The sequence below is a fragment of the Pogonomyrmex barbatus genome, unplaced genomic scaffold, assembly GCF_055798465.1.
Source record: "Pogonomyrmex barbatus isolate J1 unplaced genomic scaffold, ASM5579846v1 scaffold6, whole genome shotgun sequence".
NCBI classification, from domain to species: domain Eukaryota; kingdom Metazoa; phylum Arthropoda; class Insecta; order Hymenoptera; family Formicidae; genus Pogonomyrmex; species Pogonomyrmex barbatus.
Window position 1 is genome coordinate 8131907 of NW_028297160.1, and position 23435 is coordinate 8155341.

Sequence of the window (23435 nt, forward strand, 5' to 3'; positions counted from 1 at the left end):
TCATTATGATCATAATAATTCCTTGACTATTTTATTAATTTATTTAAATGTTTGATGATATAACTAGTTAATTATAACATATCTTAGTTTATTCAATCACTGCTTATAGTCAGATATCATTCACTTTTAGCGATGATACGCTTCATCAAATTCATTCTGTATGGAATTTACTGATTTCATCGCATCATACTGAAAGAAAAATGGTGTCATTAAAATGTAATATATAATATATATATATATATATATATATATATATATATTACACTTAATATATAATTAAGTGTAATATAGAATTATGTGATGTGTACTTACGGTTTTACGTATTCGATTATAGTCTTCGTTGTAGATTCTTGGTCCATTTCGGCGATAAACGGGAACTTGCACAGTACCATGCAGAATCAACGTAAATGTTCCAATTGTACCATTATTCTGCTCTGGTCCTATCTGAAAGTGCGCAAATATACGTAATCAAATGTGCAGGCGTGACAGATACGCTGATTCACATTTGCGGATATGCAGACAGGTAATTTGAAATAATCAATATTCAATCAAACAATTGCATTTTGATAATTGCCATTGGCTTGATGAGACATTGTGTCTCGTCATGTTGTTTTGAAGAAGGCGCCTTGAAAATTTACATTTTTATTTATATGTAGATATTATGTAAATATGTAAATTTATTCATATAAATGTATGTTCGTATGTAGAATATAGACCTCTGAAATACATGGAAATTTAGAATTGTAATTTAGAATGTTCGATGGAAAAAGAAAGTAAACCTTCTGATCTTATACGATCAATCAAAACGACTTTACTTGAATTTATGTGTTTATATTATCATTATTATATGTACATTCCGAAACAATGTTGAATTGAGTAACACATTTGTATTTTTTTTATTATAAAATGTTTTCACTACGATGTATGACATTTTTTTATGGGAATTTGTATTTTACGAAAGGAATAATCAAATTTTATATTACAATCAAATTTATATTCTGTTTTCATCTAGTGATATATTGTTGCATAATATTTCTTTTAAATAATAAATAATAAAAAGATGGGATTACATATATACTTATGAAGATCTCTCGAAATATGTTGACGCAGTATAATCTGCGATAAAATATTTTCAAAGCCTTACTTCGTCAAGTATGTCCAAGATCCATGTTCCTCGAGGATCTTCGCCCCATGTCGCGACGGACATGAATTTCCACTTCGTAAAACCAGCATCAGAATTATCCAGCTTCCTTGGACTTAGAATCTGGATTGAGGTCCCTAAAGAACGAAGTACATGGTTTGCATAAGTAGAATTTGTATATGTAAACGTAATTTTAAGAACATCATGAGAAATCTTTTCTTAAAGAGTTTTTGCAACATATCACATTATATTAACAATTAATGATTAATATTAGTCTAGATAGTTAAAATAAATTGGTTCCGTAAAACATCTGAGTGTTAAGTATAGCTTCATACTTTGTTTAAAATATAGTTTTTTCTTTTTAAAGCAAATTTGGACATAATCGTAAATTACTTTAATATATATGTTTAATATATATTAATTGAGAGTATAATCTTGATACTTGATAACAGGAAAAAAGTGCCATTTTTAACAACAAATAAGATATATAAATATTACGAGTTAAATTTTTCTTAATCTATTTTTCTTAATCTTTTATAAGAAATTACCTTAAAACAAAATTAAATATTTTTCAATTTATTTAAAAATCAAAAATTGTGGTAAAAATATTTTGAAAAATGTCATTTTATTATAAATTATTTTAAATTATAAATGTTGATAGAAATTTTTTAATAATATTAAATATTTTAATAAAATAATTTGACAAATAATTTAAAGAGTATTAGAAGAATAGAAAAAAGAATAATTAGGAATATAAATAGTTAAATTTCCGAAAAATTACAGTTCATTTCATGAAATTGATCCGAGAAAGGTTGCCATTAAAAGTTGCCTTATGTTTACAATTTTCAAAAACAATTTTCTTCTTCCTTCATAGATTCATAAAAAATGCAATGTTATATCGATTTTGTGTGAAACGGAGAGTGCTTTTACTGAAATATTACTAGTAAAATCTGTAAATACAAACCAAAAAGAAAAAGATAAATCCCAAAGTTACGATATTGTTATTTTAGCTACATGTGGATGGTTTTCATCGTTCCTTTCTATTTCGGATTTTCTTCGGCATTTCAATGACATCGTCTGTCAATAACATCAATCGATAAACGTACAGGGAATTAAATAACATGACGTATTGACTAAAGTGATGATTGTTATCCATTCGTTCGTATTTGAAACATCGTTCTATTTAATACAAAAATTACAAAGTTTCCTTGTAGTATTTATTATATATTTATAAAGCTTATGTAGTAATATATGTTATATAAATATGGTCTTTGATAATCTATATTAAACAGATAAATTTTATTTCTTTTATATCCAATTCTATCTCGATTCGAATAAATACGCCGCATCGAAGTAGCATTAAATTGAATTTCTAGCTATAAACTGAAGTAAGAGCGTATTTGTGCTGTTAACTGCATTTGCTATGCGACATAGAAAACGTGACTTGCAATATTAATGGCGGTATTAATTCTGTTGGAATTATCCGTTCGTTATTTGCCGTCTTTCTTTAACAAGGTTGTTATATCTAATTGTGCAATATTTGATCGATAATCTCGAAATACTGCATAATATTTATTTATTCCATAAGTTCCGAGAAATGTATCATATTAAAAATTTATTTAAAAAAATAAAATGTAGATATTCTTCTACATTTAGCTTCTATTTATTACTTTTATTTATTACTCTTGGTGCTTTATTTCGAGTAACAATAAAGTATTTAATATTGTCTGAAAATATCATTTAACGTGTTATGTTAAATAAAAGGATAAGATATTTTTAATAACAGTTTTACAAAAAATGGATGTTTCATTTTTATCATATTAATTATAATAATATTGATTATTTTGATTATATTTTATACTCCATATTTGTGTATTTCTTCTATATATTCATTGTTTAGTTTTCCTCTTTTATAAATTGAAATGCAACGAATAGCGAATAGAGTTCGATAAATGCGGTTGACGAGCGAATTTCCATGAATATAATTACGCAATTTGCATTTAGCCTCTGAGAATATTCTCAAAGACTTCAGCCTCTGATATAATTATAGAGAACTTTTTTCGCATGATATTTCTACAGATCTTTCAAATTTTCTAGTTAAAAACGTAAAATGACGGAATACCGCGACTGCCCTCATGGTTATTCCTTCGTATTTTATTTTCATTTTTTTCACTTCTATAAGTCGGATACAAATGAAGAATGACATTTCCAGAAGTGCATTTCAAATGAAGCTTAGCCGGGCAAACCGGCTCAAGAGACTCATGCGACCCATTTACGCACAAAAGTTATGTGAAATGTAGCACTTACGCTTCTATCTCTCTTTCCATATTCGAGAAACGAGAAAAAAAATTCTATTTTCCAATCTTGTTGCACATATACACGGATCTATCAGTCGACGCACGTAAAAAGAACTTTGCACATGTGATAAATGGTTGAAGAGTCAAAAATATATGTAATACCTGAAGGCGCAGTCAGATACATCTGTAGCGCGCCGCGACGGGAATACTCGAGATTCGCTTCGACTTCCACGTGCTCCAAAAAGATTATTTCGCTCCCTGATGTCCGGCAAACGTTACCGGCATCGAATTGCAGTTTCTTTGAATTTCCATAAGTCAGTCTGATATCGGCGCTGCAACGAAAAATATTGCACATCTATGCGTGCTGGTAGTTCGAAAATAAGCATTTCGCGAAACATCGCGTAGCGCTGTCGCATATTTTTGAAATATTGACCGAAGATCGAAAGCGAAAAACTGAGAATTTTGATGCGCGATCGAAATTGAAGGAACTTCTTTAAATAATATCTTTTAAAAAATAGAGATGTACATATAAATAATATTATTTTATTTTTGCGTCTTTCAAAATATCTTTCAAAATATCTCTTTTCAAATATGTCGTGTTAATGTAATTGCAAGCATGCGAATAATTTTGAAATTTGTAAGCATGAATAATAACATAATAATAATAGTACGGAAGAGTCGTAAAAACCGCAAATTAATGAGACTGCCTTTGCGGGTATCTCATCACTCACAGTGGGATTACGAGAATAATCGCAAATGGCTCGGTTTAAAGCACATGAAACAGGGTAAATCCTCAAAGAGTGAGGTCACGTATGTACCTCTGAATTACATGGATTGGGATGATGTCTTGTAACGAGAGTAGCATTCGTATTTGGTCAGGTGTACTAGGGAACATGGGTATTTGAAGTGATTATGCCCATTCGCATTTACTGATCGAAGTACAAGAAGTCCCAGTTGTTTCCCAGAATGTTAAATAAATTGCCCCTTCAGAAACGGATTTCAAAAAAGATCCTTCACGATATTCCATTTTCTCGTCTCTGTCGTAACGTAACGAATGAGAATCTTTACGATCTTGTTGAATTTAACGATGCACTTCTTATCTCGCGCTTCTTCGAGCATCCGCAAATGGCTCTCCGAAAAAGAAGGTCGTCGCGCTCGATTGATGCGACATTTGGGGATTATAGAATGGCATTAAGTGAAGATCGTTATTCTTTTAGTATTTGTGGATCATGTAATATGACTACATATTATAAATACATAACATTTTCACATAAATATCTCTTTTAAATTAGAGAAATCTAATTTTGTGGTTTTGAATAGTAGGAATATAATAAAAAAAAAAGAAAAGAAAAAACGATGGGTAATTCTTACTATTAAAAAGAGATTTATTTCGGTTTTCTTTATTAATAATATAAAATATTAAAATAAATTTTCTCATGAGTTTAGATAAATAAAAGTTTAGATAAATAAAATTGTTATCATCATATCTAGTGATTTAAAAAACATAAAATTATATATAATTTATAATATATCTTTTAGGCAGAAATCGGTCTATTTTATCCTTTATAAATTGGACGATTTGTTATTCTAACGATTTAGATATAAATTGCGTTTAATGCTGCTAAATATATTTGCCTCTGTAAGCAAGAGTGGAAGCATTTACTCAATTTTATTCGTACGCCCAGTACTGTCCGTTTAGTACGATGTTCGCGTACTGCGCAATTAAGCTGCTCTAAATCCGCTAAACTAATTTACTTACATGTATGCGTTATCTACTTTGCAAATAGTCTTCTCTGGCACTGTCGTCCAGTTGTAGCTCGTTATTACCAGCGCATACGCGTTCATAAGTCCAAAACCAAAGCGAGAATTGAACCAAAATCCAGCTGCATTTTTAAACCAGCCCGGATTTTCGCTGAAAATTGATGTAATTATTAAATCTCTCATTATAAAAAAAAAAAACGTATGTAAAGAAATAGCAGATGTCAAGAAAAACATTGCTTCCCTCCAATCTCCTTCAGACTTTGATTTCTTTTTCTCTTGTTAACATTTCTATAATAATAATAGGAATAAAATGATATCTGCATCATTACTGGAATTCTTCGAAGTAAGAAAGCATCAAATTTCGAAAGAATATTATTACGTGATATTGGCATCTTTGAGAGAATAAAAATTAAATATAATATTTTCAAACGTCAGTTGTCAAATATTGTCTGTACGAATAAAATACGATTGTAACGGATACGTTTTTTTACAAAAGTTATTGTGATCGCTTTTATAATTTATGACATAATAGAAGGCAATTAGCACGGGATACGAGAACGAGCAATAACGCACAGAAATATATAGGACCATCTGCGTACGCATCCCCGTAGGCTGATCGAAGAGCAATTTTTCTTCTTCTATAGATATATGCGCGACCTCTTTTGTTTGACAATTATTCGATAAAAGTTACATATCATGGTTTGAAATAATTTTTACGCATGACACGTGAGATTGTGACTATTTGATATCGTGAAAAACGTAACAAACATTTCCGATACTATTTGAAAAATTATTTTATATTTTTTAAACAAGTTAAATCGTTTCTACAAACTTATTTGAAAAAAAATCAGAAAACATGTTTAAGTGTTTCTCAGAAGAAAATTAATCAATTCCGTAAAAGAAAAAGAAAAAAATTGACAAAGTTATAATTTAATCTTAAGATCTGTTATTAAAATTAAATATTGGATAAGAAATTAATATTTATAAAAAGTGATATTAATCGTACTTGCTCACAGACTCAATTATTATTCCTTTGCCCTATTATTCCTTAATCACGATCGCGCGATTATACTGAAAATTATTTTTAACGACAAATGGAAAAAACTGTTCCTTGCGAGTTTCATATTACAAACGATGCTGCGACCTATTTTGCTGTAGCACGAATAAGAATTTAAACTGGTACAATTGCAGATACACGTGGCCTGAATTGCTATTCGCGAGATGCACTCACCTGAGAGGACTATACTCTGATGACCAAGTTATCAAATGCTGAATGTCCCTCCACGTTAAGTTGTTACTATAAAAATAAAAAGAAATTTATTTTGCGAATTTCGATCGTGTATCGTATATCGATAATATATTTGTAGTTGAAATGACACTTTTATTTTGGATCATAGATTAATCGAAAATAAATTGAAACTCAATACAATGTGGCTCCTGGTATAGACACGGATTATATATTTCATAAGGTTGTATATATATATATATATATATATATATATATATATATATATATATATAAGACATAATAATAACAGAAAATAAACTGTACAAAAATATTTCAGTTTTAAAAACATATATTAAATTTTGTCAATGGCATTTCTTTTGTGATTCTCTTAAAATTTCTCTTCTTTGTTATCTAAAATATTTTTTTTATACATTAAAGTATAATCTAAGTTTTAAAGAACTTGATCTGTTTGGGGATCGTAGTTATATGTTTGCGACAACGAGAACTTCGATTAAAAAGAATTATATAAGATATAAAAATAATACATAAACTCTAATTAATTTTAACAAAAGGTTTTGATATAAAAACTTGTAATTTATAATGTGAATTATAATATGTGTCTATTCTTACAAATTACTGTTTTAATACATTTGTTCAATGTATATTTATACCTTCATATATATATTAATTGTTATAATTATACGTTTATGCTGTTACAATTATAATTATACGTTATCATATTATATAATAAAGTTCAAGTTTCAATTTCTTGACTTCGCGAAGTTTAGAGTTAATAGCGAAGCTAAAAATATATATTAATAAAGAGGATATGAAAAAAAAATATGAACCGGAATAAAGTATCCCTTTTCATTGACGGTGCAACTAAAAATAAAATATAAGTGAGTATTAGTAATCAAGTTAGCGATTCCGTTTTCAAAGAAAAGCTTCAATGGGGAGAGATTGCTGGAACTATGTTCGTACTTTACTTGCAGCGCGAGAGCCAATATTCCGGCGGCTAATGGGGCGGAAGCTGAAGTACCTGTGTGCCTAGTCGTACAGGTGTTTCGTAAATCCGTTGTTGCCTGCACAGCGCAAATGAAAACTATTAAATTATTCGGCATTCTTTTGTAAGATGAATTCTACTTCTTTCACGCGAATATTTATATCGTCTGATTTCAAGGAACGTGCAAACATGTCAACGGTAATTACAGATATCGCATTAAGAAATCCGACTATCTCTACCCGCAGCAAAATTTCATGAAATTTGAATCTTATTATATTTATAATTATAACAACAAAATATATCTTTTCATTTTAAATAAGCTAAATAAGCTTCGAAAAGAGAAAATTTGAGAAAAATGAGTACGAGAAACTATTAAGATAACGCGCATCTTCTAAACGCTTTATATTTTTCGATGAATAAGATACCGAGTAGATTTTATTTAATTTAATTTGTTTTAATTTAATCAACACCGAGCTGAGAAGACAAAGCTTACTATCATCTGATCGTAATACGCGCCGCTGCTGTACGTCGTGGCGAGAGTAGCAGGACATCTCTCTCCGTACCAAGGAAATCTTCCGGTTTGACTGGCTGATCCGACAGCCACGGTGTATATACTTCCGACGTATCCATCACATCCGCAGTCGTCCGATTTGGAGCCACCATTCCCAGAAGCCCACACATAAATGTTACCTTTGCCTTCACGACCCTATTCAAATATTCAAACATTAATATTAATTGTCGCAAGCGGTATCAAATAGAAAATAATTAATTCACTAAAACTATTACGTTATGCTATTTTGAGATGTTCATTGAATCGCAAATAATATATCAAATCTCGAGCCATTAGATGAAGAAAATAAATTTATGAACATTTATAAATTAAATTACTACATCTTAGAAAGTGTGATATAGTCATCCAGAAAGAAAGATGCCGTTGCACAAAAGATATCGCTATAAATATGCATAAATAAATCGAGCCTTTCTCTTAGACCGTTGAGGGATTCTTCTTGTCCGTATTTAATCCTCGGAAAGAAATGAGAACACTTTATAAACGCGAGCAACTTGCGAGCATCTCTTTGAAGCCAAGACTAACGTTTGCGCCGATAACATTAAAGCCGACATATTTTTGAAATCATACGAAATGGATTTGCCAAAGTTACAATATCTACAATAAAATGTTTATGACATGTAAAGATCCGAATTTCATATTACACAAGACTATAAATCATTCTTTTCTTGATTTTTTAAATATTTATCTTTTTAATTAATTTCCATCAAGCTTTTAAATGTAAATTGTACAGAAATTTAAAAATAAACTTAATCACCGCGAGCCATATATAATTTATTTTGCCGGACATTTACATGATGTACAATCCACAGATAAATTGCACAGATAAAAATAGCGTCAGCAAAGATAAGTTTGTAGCAAGTAAAAATGCAAGGAAAATTTAAGATTTTGCCTGAAAAAATAATCAACAAGTAACGTGTCCCCGTGAAAAATGTAGTTAAAGTTTAACCAAGGTAAGCTTAGTCAGTGTTAAAAGCTTATTTAAATGACCAGAAAATCAAAATGTTTCACTCTGACGTAAAGTCAACCCACTCGGTATAATCCTATTAGAGAGACTTTCGAGTACAAAGCTCACATTTCCTCTTTTTTTTTTTTTTTATAAACATTTCCAGAAGTAAGGAACAAAAAATAATGAAATATAATATTCTTGCAAAAATTTTGTTTTTGCAATTTTTAAAAGTTACCTATTAGAGTTTTAGTTACCTAGAGTCATGTTAGTTTTGTCTTTATTTAACTCATTATCTGTTTCAAGGAAATTTATTTTATTTATTAATTTATATGATAAAATATATATATATATATATATATATATATATATATAGATATATATATAATAGATAAATATATATATATATATATATATAAAATATTATATATTATTACTACAAAATATAATAAATTTATTTTCATCTAATTCGATATATATATATATATATATATATATATATATATTAAAGGATAACTTGATGGCGGACTGACCTCCATTACGCCACGTTCGAGCGCTTCGATAGCGAGTCTGCCAGGTGCCTCCAAACTTTTTCCATCGTCCGCTGGCCCCCAGGAAGCCGTGTAGATGTCAATAAGTTTGTATCCGTATCCTAGAGCTTCACCTTCCACACGGTCGTTCACCACACCATCGAGGAGCTTGATGCCACCGATGGAGGCTTCGAAAGCGACACCGACGCCACACTTTTGGTTGTCGGCTTCCATAGCTATTTCGCCGGCACACCTGGTACCGTGACCGTTCATCCCTGAGGAGTAGTTGAATTTGTAATACAATCGTGAAACAGTAATGTTCAATTGGGTCGACGAAGCTTGCTCAAGTTCATCGAGCATGAGAGAAGAGAAATCAAACTAAAAAATATATATCTACGCCAAAAGTTTCAAGATTTTGCTTCGCAATATTCCTCCATTATATATATGTATATTCGATTTTGAAATTCAGGATGTTTTGCATTCGAGCGCTATCTAATGTTTATTAATAAAAATGCAAGCAATGAGTTGCAACTAAATATATTACACATAGTTATATAAAGAACAATTGGAACGCTTCCCACACAAAGAGTAATTTATTAGAAGATGACATATTGCAGAGAGATCTTCTTGCTTTTATAAAAATTATTTCTAAAAATTTGAAGATAATGTTTCCTCAGAGAGAATTTAATGGAAAAAGAATATTTTTTTTAAAATAACGTATTACATAAAATTAAGTAATCAATATGTATTTTTTATTTAAATGTACAGACAAATCAGATCGCTTACACTTGCATAAATTTTATTTCGCCTGAATATGTAATTGGATTATAAATCTGTGAATAAGTTGGTTTCAGAACGAAGCGAATGACCACGTTCGATTTGGTTTCACGTGAATTTCATTAATATCGACAGGTTAACACTTTTACCAGCAGGTGAATAATTTATTAGACGATATTGACCGAACTCTTACGTCGTTACTACATTATTCGAATGACCGAGACAAATACCTGCATCCTGTGTTTTAAAAAACAAAAATGTAATATTACGTGAAAAGGAACCATTAATTTTAAATATATATTTTATTAAATTATTTTTAATCAGAAAAATTTATTTTAATATCTATGTTATTTATATTTTCATTTTATTATGTTTTTTAATGTTACTTATTAATGAAAGATATCTAAAAGATATCTTTAAGGTATTTACAAAGTGTCCAAAAGATCTCAGAAGACATTTTTCAGAAGCATCCCATTAGAAACATCCCGCAAGATATTAGTATCCTTTAATATATTTCATTACGTATCTCAAGCTGTGAATGAGCACAGTTACACTTTCATGATTTAAAATATAAGAATATTTTCAATTTATTTTTCTAAACGCAATCATAAAAGGTATTCTCATAAATTCTTTTTTATTATAAAATTATATTATATATGTAAAAATATTTAATAGAATTTACCTGATGCATCGTATCTTGGAAAAGGATCATTATCGTCTTCGTTTATGTCATAACTAATAGTTGCATCCTACAATTAAGTATTGCAGTAATAAACAGTAATAAAATTAAGATAAGATAAATATGATCATATTTTATCTTTTCAAACCTATTTCTTCAAATCAATTTATCTACCAAGAAACATTCAATTCCTCATAAATACTTTAAAATCTCATAAATACTTTAAAATACTTTAAAATTTATAATATTAGATAAAATACATTTTATCTAATCTTATAAATTATTTAATATTATAAATTTTTCATAAATTATAAAGATACATTGATCTATATATTATGTTTATTTTTAGTATATGTAATTTGTACATAACATGTGTGTATAGTAATATGCACATACATAAATAATAATAGCATAATAATGAAATATGTATAACATATACATATAAATAATAGAATTTTGATATTTAGAATATATTTCTAAGTTACACGTTTCGTCATCTATGAGATAAAGAAAAAAACCTCGATGTAAATCTTACATACATAGTTGTGTCGCAGGTCATCATGGGTGTATTCTAAACCATCGTCGAGAACAGCAATCCTTACTCCATAACCAGTTATCCCCAGTCGATAGAGAGGTAGAACATTTAAGTCGAGCTTCGGCAAAGCTCTATTCGTCCTCGTGTCTTGCTACAGCAGTTGATAAAGAAAAAATTCATTTTAAAAATAAATAAGAGAAGTAACATGGTATATGAACATCCAAAGATACAAATTTATCAATTTCTTAAAATAAGAAAATGAAGAAAATTGATAAAATTATAAACTAATCTATGTTACGATATAAAAAGTAAAAAAATTTACAAGAAGTAGTGTTAATCAGTTCGGTTTCTTAGAGGCTCATATATAAATCATTATAAAATTTATTGGAAATATATTAATGTATTTATTGAAAATATATTAATTGTACGAACAAATAAAATTATTAATATCGTTATCTTGTACCATTGTCTATATAACTTTTGTTTTTTCACAGTAATTATTCTTATAATTTTTAACTTCTTCAGATTTATTTGCTTTAGTATACTTATCTAAATGAATTAAGTTTTTGAAATGTGTGTATTTTGAAATTAATATTTATATATAATATTTATAATATATAGAAATTAAAGATAATATATATGACAATATCTTTTAATTAATTAATGATAATTATTTCTATTTCTTAGAAACGTTTTATTACAAATCTCTATTATCTTAATCCAATAACAAAGTATCTTGTTTACTAATTTGTAGCAAAATATATATATAATGTATAATATATATAATATATAAATATTATGAAATTATTACCAGATACCATTCTTGATCCCAAAGAGGATCGTTAAATATTCGTGATTTTTTATAAACACCACGATTTTCGTTGCTAATAACATTTGATGCAACTTCGTATACGTTTAATTGCAGACGTTTCTCTCGCGTTAAGGGTTTTTCAGATTCCAAATCAGCTAATGAGATGTAATCACGTTTAAGTCGTCTCACGATTTTCTGTTGATCTGCCCAAATGATCTGTCACCGATAAAAAGCAAAATTACGTTAAGAAAGTTGCATCTTTCTCGTTCAATTCTGCGTCTATACTTTTGCAATATTTATTATTGATATTATTCTTATGTTTTATGTGCATCAATATTAATAATTTTTTAAATTTAACAAGTTAATTGTAAAAATTATTAATTTCTAAAGTTAAAGTTAAAGTTTTGTTATAGAAGGCTCTCAGATATAGCATGTTTAAAAATAATAATATTCATGAAGTATGAAAATGTTACCTTAGAGGTTGCATTAAGGGCCTTCGTCAAGCGAACATTTCCTCTTTTTTTCTGGCTCAGATTATTATCCTTAATCCATATGTAAGTGTCTTTGAATCCACGAACCTGAATAAAAAGACCCATCACATTTAAATTTATCAAAAGCGTCAATGATATGGGTTGCATATTTAATCAATTTCGAAGCTAAATTAAGCTTTTTTTTAAATTTTTGCTTAAAAAGTGTTAAAGTCGATTTTATTTATCTATTTTATTCTTACATTTTTTGTTCGCAATCCTTTTCTCTCAGTATTCATCAACATAAATTAATGATGTGATATGTTACAACATTGAGGTTAAATTATTATACTTAGTAAATTTAATTAAATTTTATTTTTCATAGGTAGATACATTTTCTTCTTTATTAATCGTTATATTAAAGGTTTGTTTAGCGAAGTTACATTATCGAGAACTGATTATATAAATATAGTTAATTAAAAAAATATATATACAAATTTATATACATATTCATTAATATTACTTTTATTTACATATAACAGCTTGAAAAAAAATTAATTATACGGATTAATAATGTAAAAGATCTGTAGTTACAGAATGTTTACATAATAAACAAAAATTAGATAATCTGTATTAGAATTCTTTAAACTAAAAGCTATATAATTAGTAAAATTATATTTTAAATGAAAGGATGACACGTCAAAAAATCAACGTGAGAAATTGTAAGAGCGTTTAATAAAATTACTTAAAATTACTTTGTGAAACGTCACAAGTTCAATATGTTCACCAACATATTTTACACGCGTCGCTGTTAACTACCCTTCGTTGACGCTTGGAGGGAGGGTAAAACTAGACGTCCCGACGTTTGCGCCCTTCAAACGGATGAAAGGGACGCTGCGATCAGGATAGCATACAAAAGCAGTTGGTAGATCGAGCGACTCCTTTGGGGGTACTATCGAAAGTCTAAATGGGGTATCGTAACGTTATTATTATCCACGATGTCACGTGGCCGGTTCGCCTCGTTTTTGTATGGCATCCGCATGCGATGTTCCGCATGGCGTAAAGCAATATGACAGAAACTGAGCGACGGAGAGTGTAGGAGGGGAGACCACCTGGTAGGAAACTATCGTTTGTGCGAGGGGGGAGGCTGATATTTCCGTAACACGTCAGGCACGTGTCGTTTATTTCGAGATACCTCCTAACTGTCCAACCTACCTCTCCTGGTAATTGTCGATACGCGTTATCGTTTTTTTCGAAATGGGATCTTATTGACATTTATATCGCAAATTGGTTTGAACGACGTTACAGCGACATTTTTATATGTGTACAGATTGTATCTTCAACTCGACAGTTGGATAGTGAAAAATATAATATAAAGACTAGTTAATCCGTTACATAAAAAAAAAAAAGAATAATTTTAAATAAAGATGAATTCAAAATGTCATAAGTATGTGTAACTATTATTTTTAATACTAATTAAGATTAATTTTGATTAGTTTTCGCTTTAACATATATTATTTTATTATTACTTCTATATGAGATATTGTTAAGTTATTTTTCAAAAATTTTATTTTTTATATTTTATATACGTAATTAATACGTTACATATTGTTACATATTTTGATATGTTTATAATAATTATTTTTTTTTTATAAGAAAAATAAGATTTTGAGATCAATTGATTATTGCACATTTTTGTACAATACATCTTGATGCTCATTTTTTAAAAATATATTTCATTAATTCTGCTTGTAATAAAAAGACAGTGGTAATCTTTTCGTGTACTGCGTTTTTCATAGGTGTAGATAATATGAAATGCAATCAAATTCCCGGCAGAATTTCCAAGGAAATTCAGGGCATCGAGAAATATAAAACAATAATCCTTTCGTTTGCTATCCTCTTAATCTCATACATGCGCAAAAATCCTTTAATCCATTATCCATCATATCTGTTGTGCATCCGTTTGGAAGGAATAAATTTGATCGTCAAAATGCTTCACTGAACTCGTTGATAAACTACTGAATATCCAGCGGAATACACTTTTCAATACAGCGATGCATAAATGCTGCACGTTTGCGTATCCATGATCACGTATGCCATGCACGCCGCGTTAAGCATTTAGGATTTTACATCGTGATTCATGAATCGATTCAGAAATCCTTCCACCTTCTGCAAACGTCTACAAATGCGAACTATGTAAATTAAATAACAGTATACGGAGCAATTTGCTGGAAGAAAATTTTGCTGACATTTTCCAGAAGAGCTTAATTAAATAAAAAAAAAAAGATCACATCAAAATACAATACAATATAAAAAATTTTTATGATGTTATAAAACATCAAATTTTCTCAAGTAATCTCTTTATATAGTCTCCTTATATTCTTTCAATTTGACATTAATTATCATTGATGTCGCTGATAAAGCGAAGTCAGCTCTGTAAGACACCATAAACGGATTTTGAGATAAGTTTTGAAGAAACAATTGATAATAAAATTCTCGAGTAACTTCTATTTCGCGAGTACGTGTTCCGCCGTGAAAGGGTTAATTCGAGAAATCTTGTGGTTCGATATAGCTTCCGCAAACTTCTCCGCAGTAGAATTCTTAAGGAGGTTTCTCGAGCGGCACGTGAGCATTTCCGACCCTTTTACCGCGAGCGATTTCAAGGTCGCCGCTTTTAACGCGGACTAGCACCGGATAGATAGGGCACGTGCTTTCTAGGTGTCACGCGGGTGCTTCCCTTAAATTCCACGTGGGAACGCTTCAAACTCGAATTCGTCGACTACGTGATAATGGTCCTCTTCCCCTGGTCCTCATCGTAATCGGTAAGCACAGCAGTCGGAGAGAACACCGGGGGTTGCACGGACGTGTACGTGAGAAGCACGAAGAGAAAATCGGGAACGGTCATTACTTCGCAATCAACGAGCGACGAGGCGAATATTACGGTTATTACCAAGTATTACCGTGATATCGCAATGTTAATCTGATACGAAATGGCTTTCCTTAGTAAGATTAAGCCGAGAATATACATGTCGGCTTTTTTTTTTTTAAATAAACGTGAGTTAACTCAATTTCACTTAATTTGCTTTTCTTCTACTGTTAGATATAATAATTAAATTAAGCGTCGTTAAAATAAGCCCGTAACGTTAATTTCCTGTTAAATTGGAAAACAATTTCAATTTTGAAATTAAAAACCATTGGAAACAAATATGTTTTTCTTCCAAATTAAAATACACAGACAATTAATATTATTTTAATTTATGAAGAGTTGTGATGTATAATAATATCTTTTTACATTTTTTCTTTAAGGAAAAATTGATGTTAAATGTATATATTGTTCATAAAAGATTTTATCACTTGCTAAGTCAAAGCAAATAAAAGTTTTATATATAAAAATATGTTAATTTTGTCTTTAAAAATTTAAAACATTAATTTTCTATACATAATTTAATTTATTTTATAAATTAAGATTCTAATTTTATATTTGCATTATAGTGTCTTATTACATAGCTAATATTTACTACTTGGTGAAATTTTGCTCAACAGCACCCTTCCTCATCATTTAATTTTTGGTTGGATTTTTTGGTACGAGAACTCCCGGAAAAGAATTATGCTATTTTGTACTTTACCTATCATTTTAAGCTCGCGCGAAGACGTTTCGAAACTCGAGCATCATTACATCGCAGACAGTAGTGTTCTCCATGTGTGGGAAAGTACACGTGAGAAATAGCTTTTTGTGCACGAAAAAAGAAGATAGAGGCCAGAAATCAGTGCCGGTCATTACTTCGCGATCAGCGGGTGATTCAGCTTATCAGTATTCAAATTGCGCCATCCGACTGCTAAGAGGGATGCCTCGTATTCGATATAGGAAAATCTGCGTATCGGCGGTCCAAGTCGCTTGTAGTAACCTCCTTCGGGCAAATGTTGGGCGTAGGACGTGAGTGAAGATGAGGGAAATGGAAAGAGAGAAGGGTATACGCAAAGAGAGAGAGAGGGGGGGACGGGGGGGGAGAATGAGAGAAAGAGGAAGGGAGGGAGAGAGAGAGAGAGAAAAGCGAAGTATTTTCGCAGTCCATTTGTTTTGATCGGATTTCCAACTGTCTCTCGTAATCCCGCACCCGTAAGCTCCCGCAGGCGTCGTCAGTTTCCAATGAAAACCCTAACGTCTCTATCCCCTTCTCCCTCGGCCTTGCCCGTTCTCTAGCAACCCTCGTCGTCATTTCCCGACCACACCTTCGTTCCCCGTCTCTCGGATTCCTGCGAGCATTCTCCGCGTTCCCTGTGTACTCTGCGTGCGTGAGTGTGTGCATGCGTACGTTTATACGAGATGTCATAGGCATCGTGTGTTCTCGCTAAACTTTACAGACTATTCTGAATCTACCGTACCATATAAAGTTCTCAAAAACGGGAGAGAATTTTTTTTCCTTGAGAGAAATATCAAGGGGATAATAAATTAGATTAGATAAAAATGAAGAGCTCTTTCTGGAGAATAAATTACAGAGATGTAAATATTAATCGAAGACATTCTTTTTTTTAGTTTCAAGTAAGCTATAATTTGATACAGATTTGTAAAAGAAATCTGATTGGAAATTTGTTAAAAAAATCTATAGATAAGAAATGAAATTTTTGATATGATATTTCAAATAAATTTTATTTTATAAAAATTTTTTGATCTGAAGCTTGTTGAAATATTTAATATTCAAAGATTATAAAAAAGGCAGCATCTAATTGTACTTTGTTTAAGAAAAATTTTAATTTAAGTTTATTAAAATAATTGCAATTAAAAGTTTAGAGAAAATGTACAGCTCACAGAATATCTTTATTATTAAGAAAATTATAAAGATTATGTTAATTTTTAAATTTTATATACATATATCTATATTTACAATATTTTAAATGTACGTATATGGATAATTTGTAAAATGTAAACAGCAGAACTTAAATAAATTTGAAATTGCCATTTTTGGTGAAAATCCATTATAATTTTACGCATAAATTATGATTTCTAAATTTTCTTAACTTTTATGATATAATTAAATTTTAATGTAAAATTTTATCTAAAGCTCTCGAGGCTCTGTCAGAATTATTTAATTTTCAGAATTATTTAATATTAAATAAATTTTCTTAATAAGACTCGCTCTTTGCTTTGCTTAAGCGTATTCAAAAAGCAATTTCTATCAGATCAATACATTCTTATTCCAATTTTCATATATATCCACTTTGAATGATTTTATGAAATACCTTGTTGACAACCTTGTTGTAAAAGGATTTAAAAAAAAATCTAATATATTTTCTTTAATAAATAAATTTGTAACATTTAAAAGGATTTTCACTAAATATGATAAAGCATAAGCATAGATAAAGTACAGATCAACGATCACATGAAGCACATTTGAAAGCTTGTGTACATACATGTGACAATCTTTGGCAGGTATTGCGGCGAATTGTTTATTTATAGTATATAGTTCTTCTTATGTAAATCGTACGTGTGAATGCATGTATCGTATGCATGATTATGTGCACGATACATGTATTTACTGTTCGTATTATATAAACGATAGGTATGTAACTGTCGCCACTGTGCTACCGGAAGCAAATAGGGCGTGAACAAATATACGGGAAATCCGGTCTTTTGATTCCGACGATCAAACAGTTTCTCTGTCTCTCTTTTTCTCTTTTTTTTGCTCCCTTGTTCTCTGTTTTTCTTCCCTTTTTGGCCTTAAATGCACACACAATCGAATGTTTGACATGCTTTTGCATTGAAGAAATAGTAAATATAGAAAATAGTTTGATCGCAATTTCTTATTGTGAGATATAATACAGAAATTCATTATCCTTCTAATTAAAGAAATAAGAGTTGGTAATGTTTCTGACATACGATATATTATTATAATGTTATTTACTTGTCTCGCGTGATAAAAATATTTAGATTAAAGTGACTCTGAATATATTTCACATATTTTTTTTATATATTGTTCGATAAAATTTATATTATTTCTAAAATTATTAACATGTACTGAATGTGTGCACGCATATGTAATATTTTATTATTAAAATTATATTATTTTCCTCAAATCATATTATTGCAAACAAAATGGCATATATATTATATTACTTAAAATACGCATATCATTTGTATGCAAAGTGAAAAAAGGAATTTAAACTAATTTATGAAATAGGTTTTCATTTTATGGGATTATTTGGGCTATAAAGTTTTAAGTTTCAAAATGCTAGAATTTTGTGTTGCAGCATGGAATTTTTCTCTAGCTGACTGTATTGTGAGTGACGGCCCATAACACGCTGATATACGTGTTACTTGGGATTACGCGATGTCTGGCACTTACGGACTGCAAATTCAATTACATGCATTGAATTCAGCGAAGGGTAGAAGTTCCCGACGATCTACGTGTAAGTTCACTACGTGCAGGTTCCCAAACTGGCAGTACTCACACTTTAGGTAAGCGTTTATATAGTCGCGGTGATATGTAGCAGTAAACATCTAAACTGACAATGACACCGTAAACTTCATTGCGCAAACGGGCGACCACATTGTTGTTGTCTCTGCCATTAGTACTTAGGAGAAAATACATTGACAATGGCCACCGTGGATAATGATTTTCTTCAAATTAAAATTTTTATTAACTTTTTTGTATTACATTACATCAAAATTAATTTGATGTAATTAAAATTTTAATACAATTAAATCTTTTTAATATTTTCTCATTCTCTCATAAATATATATTTATAAAATACAGAAGATAGCAAATGCATTCAATTTAATTGCGTTCCGAGTTATACAGATTCGAATTTATCAAAGTCACAGTAAAGGAAATGTAGAGTTAATATTTTAACATTTGAACACCGAGAGACGCTGTCTATGTTGCAAACTTGAAAAGAGAAACAGTTATTTCGTATATATTTGTATGCTTTTCCAAAGTCGAGGATTCGTTTCGAGAGTTTTGAGTATTTTCAAGAGCAATGTTAAGAAATTCAAAGAGGCAGAGAAAGTTAGCAGTCTTTTGTAATAGTTGGACTGTAGTAGTCGTATATAAGCAAAGAGAAATTGCATTAATGCGTTCGACCTTTGAAACTTCATCTTGTCGAAGTTGATGTCAAAGTTAAAGTTTTAATTGAAATCAACGCTATAACTAGCATCACGTGAATTTGATCAAAGAGCCCCCAACTAGTTCTATACAGTTGATCTCACTCGATTGTTTTGAGCCGATTAACGTTATATTGATTACAGATCCTACCCTTATGTCCGAGACAAACCATCAGCAACTACATTGCAAACAAGAAAATAGTTGTGCAATAATATTGAAACAATTACTTACAGAGGTTACTTGCTCGATAAGCATCCCAAAGTTTATAGTTTAGTTTAGAGATAATTTATAATGTTACAAATAAAACTTTTAATAAATATAAGTATTATAATTATTGCTCAGGACCTAGTAAAAGTCATTAAGTTTACTAAAAGTTCTATAATCCTAATATTAGAAAAGTCAATGAGATTATAAATAAACGGGTGTATAGATTTTAATGCTTTCAAAATTTGCATTAATTTAAAGTAAATGATTGATATTATGTCCTATATTTTATATAATTTTAATAATATCTGAAAGCATTAAGAGGTAATTGAATAAAGAATAGAATATCGGAACTTTATCAAGATTATATTTAAATAATTACGCTTATATAAGTATACTAAATTTCTAAATTACACAAGCTACAACACTTTGCATAAATTACACAAAATTAGATTAACAGTGATTTATGAGTTATCAAATATTTATTAAGTTCATCGGCCGGGATATAAGTGTGGATGGATTGTGCCTTGAGATTAAATCTTTTCAGAACCGAAGGGAGGAAGAAATACGCTTTCAGCAGTAAATTGCTGTGACATCTGTCAGCAGACATAATGGAAAGTTCATTACAGTATTCAGCAGGACGCCATGTCATTTATTTCAATTATTGCTAAACGCTGAATCAGCAAACTATATTGGTAATTTCCGATAATTTACAAATGTGTGACATTAATACCCAGGTAATATCCATTTAGGAATCATGTTGGAAGAGTCGTTTAAAAATACCACGTAAAATCTATATAAATTACGAACAGATTTTGATACGTTTTCGTCTGACATGTTATTTTTCGTGTTATTAAAGCACAAAATAATAGTAGCATTATTTTTAGTTTATTCTTCTTTTAAACAAAGCTGAATAAACTTTGTAAAATGCAACTTTTGGATATATATAATTGGATATATATAATTTTACAAATCTTACATATTTTTACAATATTTATATTTATATTTATATTTTATGATGATTTTATGATGATATAAAAGAACATCAAGAAAAGTAAAGGATCATTTCTTCAATTTATTGAGAATGCTATAGATTTTATGATAATAAAACATCAATAAAAAAAGAAGTATAGAGAGAGAGAGAGAGAGAGAGAGAGAGAGAGAAAGAGAGAGATAGTTTCATAATATGTGAATATAAATATAAAAATTTTCAGCGTTTTCTAGTTATTTCATGTTAACTTTATGGAGTAATACATTTCTCTTTTTCAGAGAATATTAAAACTGTATTTTAACTTTTAATAGCAAAAACAGTAATTGATTAATTCTAAATGTACATAAAAATTAATTCGAAAATTAATACAAAACTCCTTTTGTATTTTCTTTAATAATATTCATATTCTTTTTATAAAATATTCATTATGTAGAATTGTGAAATATATTGATATATTAATATCATATAAATATTATCAATATATTTCAGTATATTTTGCAATTCTATTATTCTATTATTTATAAAATATCTAGCAAACATCTAAAGTAATATATTTCAGTTGGAACAAATATTATTGACACATATAATTTACTTTGATAATATTTCCGTCTCTAAACATTCGCACTATGCTTCTAAAATGAAGAAATGGTGTGTGTCTATCGGTAGGAAAATTAATGTCGAGAAATTCATTCCGACAGTTCTATAACAGATTCTCGATAATCGAATTTCAATTTGCTCTGAAGTCCGGACTTGATTGAACAATCTTGACCATTTATAATAGAAGATTATGCGTAAGATCTACGATAATGAGAAACAAATCAGGAATGTTTCCTAAATTCCAGTTTAGTTAATCATTCTCAAATGTTACATCGTCATATAACTTGATAACTTTATTACATAAATTATTACATAAATACGATCGCCTTAATTTGAGATTGCTATAATAATCACTGATATGTCATGATATTAATATTTTTATGAATATTTTATGAATATTTTATGAATATTTTTTATTGATATATATATATATATATATATATATATATATATATTGATATATATGATGTATATATTTATAAAAAGCAATTAATTATGTTTACGTAGTTAAATTTGTCATCACTAAGGAATAAATGAAGCGAGGTTAATGAGCACAGATTTACGTCATATTTACGTAACATTAGATAAATAACATTCGTAACATACACTCTGTAGTTAGTTATTTGCAAAATAAATACAAATTTGTGTTAAATCGAAATGATGAATCATTTATAATTTACTGTTATTAATATAGAATAATAATAGAAAAAGTCTTATATTTATTTTACGTTTTATAAAATCGTCGATATAGTAATTTCATATCATTTTTTTAAATTAAAATACGAGAAATAAGTTGCTGTTCTATTTATTATCACATATTCTTATTTTTACTCTATTTTTTTATTCTTATAATTTATTGCATATATTGCATATTTATAAAAATATGTATTATAAAAATATGTATTATATATAACTTGTAAATGAATCAAGTATCCGTAGTGTTTTGAATTCAAGTCCATGAATTTGCTTAGCTTAAATAATTGGGCGAATCAATCATTCCTGCGGGAACTCGAGCTTCATAGCTTTCACGCTCGCAAGTTACTCTCTATTGTATCCGACACAATGGGACGTACCATATGTCCCATATGCATTTGATTTTAATATAATTTAATTATAAATTTTAATTAATAGATTTTAGATTTAGAGATTTAATATAATATTAAAAGTGATAAGGTGATGATATAAATCTACAAATTTGTGTACTGTTTTCGGGCAATATACTTATAATTAGATATAAATATTGAAGACGTAGAAAAGGATGTGTGTAATATTTTCAAAAAATTATTTCTTTGAAAGAAACCTTACATCCTAAACCTTATACCTCTGGTTACACTAAATGTGATCTTTGTTTCTCATCATTATATCGTAAAATATGGGTCTCAGAGATCTGTAAATGCACCAAACAAATTCATTGTTATAAATTGTAAGCTCGATTCAACTTTCCTCATGCAAATTAATGTACACGAAATATTTAATAACGTACGACGGTGAAAAATAAAGTGTGGGCATAAATAATAATAGACGTTATACGAATTACCCCGGGCATTCTGTACAGCACAACGAGTTTGCGTGCGCAATTAAGTCCGCTCTTTGAAACGCGCATCACTTTTCCATTCGGCCCGTTAACATCGCGGTTACGTCCCGTACTTCTGGTTGGCCGTTACGAGTGGGCTTAATTATATGAAATAATTACATGTCGTAACCGCGTTGGATATATGCACTTACAGACAACCTAAGAGCAATCTCACGCATTGCGCTCGCTCGCGGATTGCGGTAGACCGCGTGCTTGGCGAAGCAGTT

The 23435-nt window shown here is 29.5% G+C and overlaps 1 protein-coding gene across 2 annotated transcripts in view; it reads right to left on the minus strand.

Annotated features, from left to right (window-relative positions):
* LOC105422178 (neuroendocrine convertase 1) overlaps positions 1 to 23435 on the minus strand; it is a 28144-nt gene continuing 4709 nt past the window's right edge. Inside the window, exons 3-15 of one of the 2 annotated variants that reach the window (XM_011631468.3) lie at positions 12750 to 12854; positions 12277 to 12492; positions 11470 to 11616; positions 10934 to 11000; positions 9478 to 9749; positions 7924 to 8136; positions 7409 to 7509; positions 6431 to 6496; positions 5198 to 5350; positions 3601 to 3770; positions 1145 to 1278; positions 313 to 444; positions 1 to 189 (exon numbers count right to left, since the gene is read on the minus strand). In XM_011631468.3, the coding sequence (XP_011629770.2) occupies positions 127 to 189; positions 313 to 444; positions 1145 to 1278; positions 3601 to 3770; positions 5198 to 5350; positions 6431 to 6496; positions 7409 to 7509; positions 7924 to 8136; positions 9478 to 9749; positions 10934 to 11000; positions 11470 to 11616; positions 12277 to 12492; positions 12750 to 12854 (1839 nt within the window). In that variant the 3' untranslated portion in view covers positions 1 to 126. The remainder of the gene's footprint in view (positions 190 to 312; positions 445 to 1144; positions 1279 to 3600; positions 3771 to 5197; positions 5351 to 6430; positions 6497 to 7408; positions 7510 to 7923; positions 8137 to 9477; positions 9750 to 10933; positions 11001 to 11469; positions 11617 to 12276; positions 12493 to 12749; positions 12855 to 23435) is intronic. The other variant, XM_089082461.1, reaches the window with a different exon arrangement.